Genomic DNA, 13,518 nt, shown 5'->3' with positions numbered 1-13,518 from the left:
ATATATGAGGAGTAAGGTATTTTAAAATGTATAGAAATTTACCTTTCAATATCTTGTCCCTCAAAGTTGTTGTAACAATGTTCTAACCAATCACTACTTGGGATTCGATATTCCTGGCCTACACCGCACTTCCTTGACCCTACCCTGCCAATGAATTTAGGTCACGCATGCTTTTACATTGCCTTTAGACGATGAACTGTTTGAACCATGCTTGTGATTGGATGTTGCTGTGTTATATGTTCTTGAGGAAATAAACTAATATGTTGGAGGATTCTTGATCATTGGGAAGGCCCATATGATTGGCTCCTTTCCGAATGCTACAGACATGTTCTGTAGGATAATTCGATGATTGAATAATTGTTTTGCTATCTAAAATAATGCTGCTTTTGGATCTTCTAGCAGATCGATTTCTCACTGTATAATATCGTCCTAATGTTTAATTCTCTTACTTAAGTCGTTTAAATAATTAACCAATAACATAGAAAGCCTGTTTGTAACGCATGATTTATTTTACCTCTCTTCTAAAGGCCACGTGCTCCCTGGCTTCCTGGAAAACATTACTTGGCACTTGAGGCCCTCACAATCATGCTGAATTGTGTCATTTAGCCTTATTGTATCACATAGTCTGAACAATGGTAGACAATTACACGTACTATCAGACTTTCATCGGGGTAGTATTGCCACTGGCTTCTCTCTGGTGCATTTCCACATTACTGAACTCACTATAGATCCGAGCTGCATCATTTTAATTATTTAACTGAAACAGATATGTAATTGCAGACTTATTTATATAAATCTCTGCCTCGCATTAAATATTTATGTTGCATCATATAGACAAAGACGAGCAAAAGACAAAAGTACAGCCAACTCTAATGAAACTTTAATCATGATCAAGACAGTGTGAGCTCCCAGCAGGGCTAACATATGAGAGAAAGAAGTTGTTGCGGTTGTTTGAAGGGACCGGGATGCCTCACATACTGTAGCTATCTGTGGAAGAGCCTCCTTGTTCTGATCTTAAAATATTCCCTCTTTCATTTTGATGAAACAGTAAATGGACTCAAAAACCTCCAATGAGGAACGCAGCCTTCAACAAATGGAACTGGAAGAGATAGAGAGCAAAATTTCAGATCTTGACAAATGGAGAGAAATCTTTAGCTGCCACGGGTAAGAAGTTAATTACACTTGTCCCATCCATCTATTTAAGGAAGCGAATGGTCTGTCTGGCTATCTACAGTAAATTGAATGCAGTGCTCTGTTACTAGAAATATATCGCCCTGCCGAAATGATTAAAAGATACTGAATATTTAAGAATGTGCAATTTAGTTTTCTAATCAGTTTTATCCGTTTGTTTTAATTAAACATCCACTTTCTGTAGCTAGCTCATTCCTCATTAATGTGACTCCTAAATGCATTGTTTCATATCTTTTCAGATTGGACATCAATAAAAGAAGTGATCAGGTATGCCAAAAGTGAATGTGTGTCCTGTGTGCTTGTCCCTGGTTGTCTGTACCGGATTCTATGTAATTTAGCACTCTGTTGAAAATACAATGAAACAAAATATTTAAGACAGCTACTTACATTTTAAATGTTTAATGTCAATCATGTTAATATTGAAAAACGTGTTGGTCCTAAAAAACAAAAACACGTGCATCTGGCAGAATGAATAGTTTTTGATTCGAGGATGAAAGTAATTACTGGGAAAATGTATGCTTCATGCACTTATTTCATCCTGTTAATAAGTGAAAATATGGTATGTCTTCATATGGTTCCTAAAATACTTAGGTAGCCAGGTCCCTTGACTGCTGGTTTGTGACCAACAAGATATAATTTTAAAAGAAGCTAATTGACTAGGGGGAAACGGTGGCAAGATGTCAAAGGCTGAAACGTCTTGTCATGAGCCCGCTGCACCTGAGAGGGGTTGAGCGCGTGCCGGCAGGTACTCTCTGAGAGAGGTCGCGTGGGGAGACAGTGCTCTTCCCCAGTTTCAGCAGCGAGTGTCACTTTCCTTTGGGCTTCTATAATTACTCAGGCTAGTTGCTATGGACATCAGCCCAAAGGTGCAGCCGAGGAGAGACGATTTAAAGTTGAATTACATTGAAATACTGCACGAAGAAGTCAACAAGCGTCAAACGGTGAGTAGACAACTGTGTTTTTGAGGTATGCAAAAGAACCAATTGAATTTTTTAGCGCTTCTCTCAAACCGTTTTTTGTGAATGGCTTATTTCACTTTTACAGCTGATCGGGTTTCCATTAAATGTTGTGGATGCGTACCTGTATTATCATTGATTAAAAAAGGGCGTCCTTTGTCTACTATCTAATTACAGAGTAGAGTCCGTAGAAAGGAAAAAAAAAATTGGTCTGCAAGAAATCTGAGCGCAGAGTCACTCTGAAAGTATTAAAATGCATCTATCTAACTGCGAGGAAATATTATGTTGTAAAGTGCTTATTTTATGTACCACTTGAAAATGTTGGATATTAAAGTTTGATTCTTACATTTGCAATATTAGTGCAACATAATTGAAACACTGTAGATAAGTAGCTAGCAGTGAATGGCACACACTCTTTTGTTGCAGAGTATAATGTTTTAAGTGTGGCATGCATAATGACTATACCCATTCTTTTGCTTCTTTCCCATAGAAGTACCAGGATGGCCACACATCAGATGATGAAAGCGAAGAGGGGGCGGGCGCCGCCACGTCTCACGTTTCAAAGAAACATGGGCAGTTTCCATCCAACACCCCGTATTCAATTCCCATTCCACTGATTATCCCTTCAAACCAGGGTGGTCGACCAGTCACAAAGGAGATGGCGATGGTAAGCTTATCGTATCACTTGAGCATTGCCGACATACAATCCCACCTGCACAAAGCACCCTTGGTATTCTATCCCCTGCCATGTGAACATCAGACTATCATTGGCTCGAAGGCTGTCAAGCAGAATGCCTGCTAAAAGCAGAGTAGAAATAACATTAGATATTAATGATGTTTGAACAAGTGCAGTTGCTTTACAACCCAACAGTCTCATATAGTACAATGGTCAATAGATAATATAGCAAATAATGAAGGGTAACATGCCCTTTTCATTGAATATCTTTTATTTACTATGTGTACTATATAAAATGCTATTTTAAAAATACTCCTTGGCAAAGAAACGGGGAGGGGGATTACACATGTGGGTAAATTTGTTATGCTGCTTATTTTTTATCGTTGTTTATTAAGACCCCAATTCAGAAAAGAATTTGCACATCTAAATTCAGTAAATCATTGCAATAAATGTATTTTCAAGGAAAGATCCTGTAGCTCAATCACATAGCTATGAATTAAATCTGATCAGACGTAAATTCTGCTAATTTACATGAATTAATCTGTGGTACATTTACTGTTAGGGGGAGGTTTGTAGGCATTCTTAAAGTGGTCTAGAAGTAATACCATGTGTTACTGAAAACTCTCAGTCAGATTTCAGAAAACATTTGCAGGCAATATCTCATCCTGAAAATGTTTGCTTATGCCCTTCTGTCATGGATAGCACTTTCAAGGTTGGTTTCTTGTGCTCTTGTTACCCCACACTAGATCTCAATCTAGTTTTTTTTGTGCTTATTGTAATGATTGCAGCTTTTCAAATTCCCTTTTGGGGAGGTATGTATACATTGTGTTCTAGCAGACCACAGATAACTTGACAAGAGATATACTAGGCTTTATACTGTGATTTGTTTGTGGTGATATAAAGGAAGAAATATTTGGAAGTTCACCCTCTTGACTATCAGATTTATTTGGGAAAAGAATACTGAATTTGTGTAAGCTTTGTCTCTATGTTCTGCACTCTTGATCAGTCACTAAACACATTCATTGTGCATGCAGGATGTAACAGTTTTATGTACCAACAAATGTTGTAGCAGCCTCCTAGCAACAAGCCATGCCTCCTGTGAAAATCGCTGTTAGCCTCTTGATCATACCCCATAGTTTGATGTAAAAGAAGGGTCTTGAATCTATTTTGAGGATAGAGGTGTCTTGAAGATCCTCTGAAAGCAACCTCTGAGTGAGTTTTGCTCTGAATTTTTTAACCATGAAGTTGTGGTCTCTGCTCAAAGGTGGACAGGGTAAAACTGGGACGCACTTACAAAATGCACACAGATTGACAACTTGCCTCAATGCCACTAAATGCTCCAACAATACTGAATGTGGTCATTTATGCACTACAACAACCTTAGTAGGTGTCATTTTAAATGCGGAGGGTAGACCTGCACATTAGATTTTCTGGGTCATTGAGCCCTTTCAGCACAATACTGTTCAATACATTACCTCAATTCATTAGTTTTAGTGGGAGGAGCTTGTTAATATCTTCTCCGTTTCCAATGGATGTACTCCTTCAGTTTAAAATTGTAGTGTGTCCATAAATCTGGATATTCTATAAGGTACATTACTAAAGGTATCTTTTTAATTTCTTGCTCTAATGTTGAATTTATGTTCTTGTCACAGGTGTTTTACTTTCCTCTTAGTTTCCTCTACATAATAAAAGCAGTAAAACATCCCATAAATCATATATGAGCTACCACAAGTAAAATAGACTTAATAGCTATGCAGTATATCAGAGTACGATACCAAATCCTTCCATGATATTTTGGTAATTGCTACAGTTCAAATATTCAAATGTGCCAGGTTGTTGTGTAGTAAGTACGGTTTTACACTTGTTTCAAAGTAACATTTTCCTGTTGTTAAAATGTCTGTAAAGCATTTTCTTATTGCTGAAAGTAATGAAGGAGGTTTAAGTAAATTGTTCATTTTATTATTGATTTTCATCAATTGAGTACTCTTTTAATTTAATTTGAAGAACTGAATATTTGATAATGTATAGAATACATACTTCATGAAGCAACACTTCTTGCTTTGCAAACAAACGTTCTGTTTCTGTAGGGCCTGCCTCTTGAACTGCTTTTAAAAACTATCATTCAAACGTTTTCAAGACATTGCTGTAATTCATAACTCTATGACTCCCCAAACTCTATCTTGTTTAATATAATCAGTTGTGTCCTAATAGTGGACTGCGGACAGCCCTTTGATATGACTTAAAAAATGAAAGCTCTTCAGAAGAACATATATCTGCTTGTAGATTTATGAAGATATTGCTGATGAAAGTATTAACCTCAACAGTTAATAAAATGGCCAAGTAATATATAGACAGATTCTCCATACTAATACTGACATGCACTGAATGCTTTTTTTGAACAAAGGAGGGACTGGGGAAGGACAATATTTAATGGGGTCCAGTGTACAAGTCCATAAACTAGTAACACAAAGAGGGTACAAAGTTCCCCGAGAAGAGTGAAGGAGTAGAGGTGTGTGTGCTAGAAAGAGGGGGGGATCCCCTTGTTGGAACTAAAACCCTCACACACCCAGCAAGCTAGGTGTCATGCTTCATCATATGGGTTCTGCTCCTCTTCAGACTGGCGCTGCAATGTCTGACGGGCTCCCAAAACCGGGGCTCTTTATCGGAGATCTTTTGTTCCGGCCATATGGTGCATGCGTGTGAGAGGGCGGGTGAGTGTGGTCGTGACGTGAAAAGGTGAAGTTAAAAAAGGTAGGTCAGTCCACAACCTATTTTATTCTTGTGGTAGACTTCCTTATTTAAAAGGGGTGGGAGGGGAGCTAAATGCCCTGGAGCTATCCTAGCACGTTAGCTACTACCATTTTGTTTGGTCGACATGTTTCTTGCCATGATGGCAATTCTTCAGGACCTCAGTATATAGTACCACACAGTGAAAAAATAAATAAAAAAGTGATAAATAGAAACTTGCAATCTGGTATACAACCTTTTATGGTCGGTAATACCGAACTGCAGGCCGATTGGTCCTGCTGAAGTTTTATAACCTGTAAAAAATGAAATAAACACAGTTCACAGATGGCAGCTTGAGTGCAATATTCCTATATGAAGGATTTGCACAGGTTCAATCCATGCACACACACACATAAACAAACCAAAGTGAAGGATTAAAACCAAGCATATAGCATAGTGAGTTGGTGATTGTATCACACAACCAGTTGGTTTGTGCAATAACATATAACGGTGATATTTGAAGAAGTCAAAACTGCTGGTTAATGGAAGAAGACTGGGTTAATCATGCTCACCCCAGAAGATTCCCTGAGGTGCTTCGCAGTCTGCTTCCGACGGACCGGTTGGAAAAGGTATGGTACCTAATGGGGGAAATTTTGGGCATGATAAGCTGTGATAACATTATCACAGCAGGGACAAGGGTGGGAGTGTGGAGGACCCCACCTAGGGTGAACACCCGGAGGAAGACAGACACCTCGCATCTTGAGCTTCGGTGTGTCCCGGCAGAACCACTGCTCCGTGGCTCAATCCGGACTGATTACCGGTGGAAAGCCTGGGGCGCAGACAACGCTACAAGGCGCCTGCAACAACCGCGTCACGTCCCCGCTGGAGGACAGCAGAGAACTGCACCGCGGCGGAGAAAGGAAGCCCGGCAACACGCGAACACCCCGGCAACCCACCAGCCCTACAGACGGCATCGCGGCCAGGCAACAATTTGGCTACCTGGAACCCAAAACTCAAGGGTAGATGAGAGTTTCTACCACCCCACTCGCTGGTGACGGGGTATCACACGCTGGTAGGAGCAGATCGAAGTTAAAAATAAAATTGTATTAAAAACCTCACCTACGGCGGCACACGGTCCAAGCCGATGCACCCACCCCCCGGACAGCGTCTCGATCGAGGCGCACAGCAGCTGGTAGCGGAGCATAGGGCGCGCCAATATTTATGTAACTAGCCTCAATCAGCCCGGTCAACTACGCTGCTAGAGTGACGTCCCCTCCACAACAGCGCATGTGCGGTAGCTACGGTGGCCCGAAGCATAGGGCTGTGAGATGAAGGTGGCGGCCATCTTGGAAGGGAGTTTAGAGCATTGTTTGTGCGAGGCAAATGAGGAGAACTCACTTAGTGTAGAGTTTCATATCTAGATCTCCCCGGCAGATAGAGAGCCACCCCGCCCTCTCACACGCATGCACCATATGGCCGGAACAAAAGATCTCCGATAAAGAGCCCTGGTTTCGGGAGCCCGTCAGACATTGCAGCGCCAGTCTGACGAGGAGCAGAACCCATATGATGAAGCATGACACCTAGATTGCTGGGTGTGTGAGGGTTTTAGTTCCAACAAGGGGATTCTCCCCTCTTTCTAGCACACACACCTCTACTCCTTCACTCTTCTCGGGGAACTTTGTACCCTCTTTGTGTTACTATGCACTGAATGCTCTCATACATCAAATTAAGAAACCATTGACATTCAAGTTCTTCAAATGTATCACTGTCAATACTGACTATATCATTAACCAAAACAAAAGTTTTGCAGGGAAAAAAATGTTTTTGTATAGGATGGCACAAACGTAACAACCTATTGCTGTTTTACTGGTTTGCATTCTTTTATCACATTATAAAGACTGTGATGCAACATATTAAGTATTCACTATAAAAACCAACATATTGCCCATTATTCAGTAATATTATCCACATCATACTTTCCAATACCTCCTGGTGGGGTACATTGTTAATGTTGAATGCAAATAAAATTAGTTCTGTAATAGGTAACTCCAAACTGTATAGTTACTATACTAACCCTATAGAAAACCACTAATTTCTTCAATATAGTGTTTAGGAAATGATCAGGGTATAATGTCAATGGTTGTAAAAAGCAACTAATTCTTACAATAAAACGATATATAGATGGCCTTTGTAGGACTTGGCCTTTTTGGCTAAAGTTCCCTAAATTTTTTGCTTTCCCCCTAGACCGTTTTTCTGACATACAGTTGCCAATTGAGATGCTTTGGGTACTTTGCTACTGCTGATCAGTGTCAAAGTGCAAGTGTTCCCTATATAAAATGTAATGGTAATTGGTTGGGCATGATTGGTATGGTTGCCTTACTAGTAAAGTCCCTAGTGATGTGCAATGTGTGTGCCAGGGCTAGTAATGCCAAGGCTCGCGGAGAAGGGAACTCAGGCCTGCAGTGTAGGGCCTGCGCACAGTTTGCCGAGTTAGCATGTTGTCCTGACAAGTGCAACTAATTGTCAGGCCTGACTTTCCCTTTCACATACACATTGGTCACCCCTGTAGTAGGTCCCGGGTAATCCCTGGGGAGGGTGCAGTGTAAGTAAAAGGCAGGATATATACTAAGTTGTGTGTTATGTCCTGATAGTGAAAAACACTCCATTTCATTTTTCACTGCTAAAAGGCCATCCTGCCCATAGGACAGAATGGGGGAGGCTGGGTGTTGTGTATGTTGGCCTAGTTTCCTGTTAGTTTAAAATGGAGAGGTGAAGTTTAGTATGTATGAACTCACAGTGTCATAGCATCATTCTGTGAAGGTGTGTTCAGAAACCACTCTTCTAGAAAGTGGCTGAGTTTTGTGCTTTAGGCATTTCTGTGTGTCTCTGCTGAAATGTGGATTGTCTGTCTGGATCTGAAAGGTGGTAGGAGCTGGGAGATGTCTTGACCCAGGGAGGGGTTGAGATGGCACCAGTCTGTCCTGCACCTGGAGACTAGGGGGAGGAGAAGCCCAGGAGGTGAAAAGGCCTGAGCTGGTGCTGTAAACCAATTGACCCATCTCCTGCTGAGTGATTAAGTATCCAGGCCCCCAATATCAAAGGGAGAGAGGTGACACTGGGAGGGAGATACCCAGAACTGATTTAGGGAGGGGTCAGGGACCTTTGAGCACAAACGAACTTCAGAGACATTAAGGGTTATACCTATGAGAGCTCAAACCCTGAACGTTGGAATATATCAGAAATGGATTGAGACTGAAAAGGCTTGGACCTATTCTGTGGTCAAGAAGAACCTCGGCTAAAGAAGGAGCAACTGAAGAGACTGCTGTGGAAAGACCAATCCTTGCTTCATGATCTAGGGCTGGTCTGCAGTTTGCTGTTCTAACCAAGGGAGAGGCTGTTGAGACTGTGCTTGGAGGCGCTGGGTCCCCGTGCTTGAAAACGATTGTGTTTTGTGCTGTGTCTTGTAACCCCAAGGGCCCCAGGTAAGCTGGCTCCCTGTTTAGAAATACAGGATAATAACAGTTTCAGGAGAAGTCCCAAGCAATGCGGCGTGCGCGTGCTTTTGCAGCTTAAGACCCTCAGAAATTGTGCCTTGTGATCGTGGGCTTGCAGGAGTAATCAGAGTCTTGGATGCGCCGGGTGCATGTCGTGGTCCAGGCCAAGGCGTTGGTAAGGAGTGCCTGGTTGTGGTGTGCACGGGGATACGAAGTGAGACTCGGACGCGCAGAGTGCGTGTCGTGATGAAGGCCAGGGCATTGGTGAGGCGTGCCTGGTTGTTGTGTGCACTGAAAGAAGAAGTGAGTGCCGGACACACAGAGTGCATGTTATGGTGCAGCCAGAGCATTTGTGAGGAGCACCTGGTCGTCATGTGCACCAGGAGAAGAGGTGAGACTCGTACACGCAGAGTGCGTGTCGTGGTGCAACCAGGGCATTGGTGAAGAGTGCCTGGACATCGTGAGCACCAGAGAAGAGGCGAGTCTCAGAAGTGCAGTGTGCGTAACGACGTGAAACCTGAGGCGCTGGAGTGGAGTACCTGGGTAGAGTGTACACCGAATTCGAAGTAAAGTCTCCACTGTGCTGAGGGTGAGTCTCAGTGTCACTGAGACCGCCAGAAGGAGGGCCAAGTCATTGGACCCGCGGAGAAAACCAGCAGCCGCCCGGACCGGCAGCCCCGGAGGAGCTGAGACGCCGGCCCGAGCTCGCTTCACCCTGTGACGGAGATCTGGATCAAGTCACAAGTCTCTGACATCAGAGAGGAGAATGGGGTTGCACCCCCCCAGGTAACGAGGATCACAACCTGAGGTGGGGTGCAGGTCCAGGGGGACATTCTCTCGGCCTCTCGCTTCTTTCAGCTGTGCGAGCCTGTTGCTTCGGCTCGGATCTCGGCCCGTGCTGACCCAAGGAGGGGCAGTACTGGGGCCGGAGTCAGAAGCAGGACTTTTGTGTCAGCATTGATCCATATTGGGGGCACTGTTAACGGAGCCCCTAAACTGTGGTATTATACTTTGCATACAATCGAACTGTCATATGATGCCTGACCTCATTTGTGCGTGACAAACTACATGCTTGGTGCGCTACGCACTGCGTTATTTTTCCCTTGCAGATTACCTGAAGGTAATGTGGTGCATTGCATTATTTCTTCCTTGCACATCATCTGATTATAATGTGGCGCAGAGCATTATTTCCTCATTGCAAAGTACAGGATTGTAGCGTGACGCATTGCTTTGTTTCTTCCTGGTACAGGGCATGCTGGTAGTGATATGCATTGCATTATTCCTTCTATTGCAAAGTACATGACTGTGGCGCTACATATGGCATTGTTTCTCTGTTGCACAGTATAAGAGAATATCATTAACCATTGCAGTATTTGTTTTCTTTTGCAACATGTGTGATCCTAGCAATACGACTGGCCTAACCTTTTGGAAACAGTTAGAAGTGAGCTTAACTGTTGGTTAGAAACAGTGGTTGGGATTAGAACCTACCAATGCACCGGAAAGAATACTACCCATTCTTATATGTTGGTTTTGTATCGTGTGGTCATATCGTATAACTTCTGATATAAAGATTATACTCAAGTTCAAGTTCAAAAGCTTTTATTCGATTTGTACATACAAATCATACAAGCATGATAAAATACATAATTTAAAATATTGAATCACCATATAGACACAAATAAGGAAAGGAGTAGGAAATGTGCAAAAGGCTAGTGTGCAACAGTTAAAAATTATTCTTTCCTTTTAAAATCAACAAACTAATACGACAATACAAAACATTCATAAGTGTACAGACAGGAAATCGAGAAGGTTTACTTGATAGACAATTTCCTGGCAGCTGTACTTTCCAGTAAAATGATTCCGGTAAAATGATTCTGGACCTTTTTAGACTAACATAAGAATAATTTAAAAGTAAAAAAAAAGAGGGGAGACCATACAGTACATACTGTGGACATCAACGAGTAAAATTATACCTTAATTACAAAAATTGTTATAAAACTTGAAAAACATATATATACAGACAGGAATGTAAAAGGTAATAGCAGCATAATACAATTCCTGGCAGCTGTATAACATGGGTACAGACAGGTAAGTATAAAAGATTTTACAGTACAATACTTTTCCTGGCAGCTGTACACTTCAAGATGTAGGTGGCCAAAAAGAAACAAATATCCTCATTCTCCAGTGAGGATAATAGTGTCAATGCAGTTTTTGTGGTACGGATATTATACTTTATAAAAATCGGTTTAAGGTATTTTACCCTAAGGAAATGAAAAAATGTACAAAAAAGTAAAAAATGGCAACAACTCTGGCGAGAAGTACTGTCACACGGGCAAAGTGTCTCAGATCTGGCTTTCTGGTTTGGGAATGCAACCAGATGGTGAACAATACCCAATCTGACACGGGTTAATACATATTGGTGAGAGGGACGAGTCACGTACACAAGGTAGGGTTGGAACCCCGAGATTAAGTTCAGATCCTTGTAAAATTTTACGGTTGTTAAATTACCAAATATTTTGTCACGCTCTGCCTTTTGGAAGTTTAGAAACGTTGTCTTAATTTCTTTTTTGGGAATAGAGACAACCTCTTCTGGCTCAAGAAACACATCGATATTAAAAAGAAGAAGATACCAGCGGTGAATGTATCTCAACCACTGTATGCGTGAAGGGTGGTCCAAACCTATACAGTCAAGGATAATATCTTGAGTGAATCGAGTCTCTGGCTTAGCCCAAATAGAACGCCACAGTAAAAGTGGCCGAACTGCTGCTAAGTCAGAAATAAACTCGACCCCGACCTCTTCGTGGATCAGTTGGACAGAGGCAGAAGGGGGGACACATAACAACCTCCTTAAAAACTTGTTTTCATCCTTTTGTATGGATGTGCCCTCACTATGGCCCCATACACCTGCCCCGTACAGAGCAGAAGAGACACAACAAACATTATATATATTCATCATGTCTGGGATGCTTCTTGAGCCAAGTTTAGAAGCAAATCGAAAAATGCTGCTGGTGGACCGCAGCATTTTTAATCTAATGGAGTCAAATTCAGAGGTCCAAGTCCCACTGTTGTTGTATGTAATTCCCAAATAGCAAAAGGATTTAACATGTGTCAATTTATCTTTATCCAGAAAGAAGGTATGCTTTGACTGTTTTGCTGCCTGACCGCATGACATAACATACGTCTTGGATTTATTCACTCGAAGCCTCCTAATTTGGATAAACTGCATAAAACTATCAATTAAACGCTGGAGGCCAATCTGTGTACGAGATAAAAGAACAGCGTCGTCCGCATAAAGTAAAAGCGGGACGGGTTTTCCTCCAATCAAGGGAGCGTCTGCTGGGATGTCAACCAAAGAACGGTCAACACCATTAATGAAGAGGGAAAATAAAAGAGGGGCCAAAACACAACCCTGGCGTATGCCCCGTGAGACTTTAAAAAAGGGGGTGCATTCGCCTAGGGTGCCATAGCGGACTTTACAGGAGAGTTTTTCATAAAGTCTAGCTAAGAAATGGACGATTTCCCTCGGTGCCCCTGCTTCAAGCAAAACCTCCCAAAGAATAGCATGGTTAACTAAATCAAAAGCGCTGCTCAAATCAGCAAAACATAAAAAGAGGTTGCCATTTTTAGCCACAGTGTATTTGTTAATTAAAAGGTCCAGATTTACACATTGATCCAATGTGCCCAAACCTTTCCGGAAACCATATTGGACTCTGGTTAAAATATTTGAATCAGTTGCCCAATTTTCTAGCCTTTTGAGCAAAATCCTACTCATTACCTTTACAGAGGCGTCCAACAAGGAAATTGGCCGATAATTGGAAGCCTCTGATTTGTTACCTTTCTTATGTAGGGGGATAATGACTGATTGACCCCAAGAAGAAGGAAAATTAGTTTCTGCCGCACAATTGAATATCCTCACCAGGATGGGAACCCACAAATCTGGTTCATCTTTGTATAGGTCCAGCGGGACCCCATCAGGGCCAGGGGCCTTGCCTCCTTTGCTGTTAGAGATTCCTTCATGGCTTTCTTCTAGTGTTATTCCCAAAGGGAGAGGTAGCCAAGAGGTAGTCTCAGGAGACGGTGACTCGAGGGGTAACCCTTCTGGGTTGAAGATTTTAGAAAAGTGACAGACCCAATCACTGCATGCAACATATGATGTTAATTCTGGGACATCTTCTTTATTGAGAAAAGGACTATTAATTGTTTCCCAATAAAGTTTGCAGTTTTTGGTCTCGGCTGCTTCTTTTAGCCTATCCCAAGCCTCAGTCTGTAAAACCTTTTTCCTGTTATTAATTGCTGTTTTATATCTAGACCTGAGGTGTTTTATTCCCTCGTTATCACGTGGTTTGGTACCTAAAGCGTTCTTGAGTTCTCGGAGGGCAAGTATACAGGGTTTATCAAACCACCCCTGCTTCGGACCACTATTGGATATCGGGGCCTTAGTAAAAATACCATCAATAATACTATTAATGGAGAC

At 42.0% G+C, this 13,518-nt stretch overlaps 1 protein-coding gene across 1 annotated transcript in view; it reads left to right on the top strand.

Moving 5' to 3' along the window:
- The window catches only part of MINDY4B (MINDY family member 4B), a 426,393-nt gene that overhangs the window by 223,311 nt on the left and 189,564 nt on the right, over nucleotides 1-13,518 (top strand). Inside the window, exons 2-4 of the mRNA XM_078666102.1 lie at nucleotides 1,049-1,164; nucleotides 1,431-1,458; nucleotides 2,638-2,814. Coding sequence (XP_078522228.1) covers nucleotides 1,052-1,164; nucleotides 1,431-1,458; nucleotides 2,638-2,814 — 318 coding nt within the window. The 5' untranslated portion in view covers nucleotides 1,049-1,051. The remainder of the gene's footprint in view (nucleotides 1-1,048; nucleotides 1,165-1,430; nucleotides 1,459-2,637; nucleotides 2,815-13,518) is intronic.

Source organism: Lissotriton helveticus, chromosome 11, assembly GCF_964261635.1.
Source record: "Lissotriton helveticus chromosome 11, aLisHel1.1, whole genome shotgun sequence".
In the NCBI taxonomy this organism is placed as follows: Eukaryota; Metazoa; Chordata; class Amphibia; order Caudata; family Salamandridae; genus Lissotriton; species Lissotriton helveticus.
This window is presented reverse-complemented; position numbering and strand designations above follow the sequence as displayed.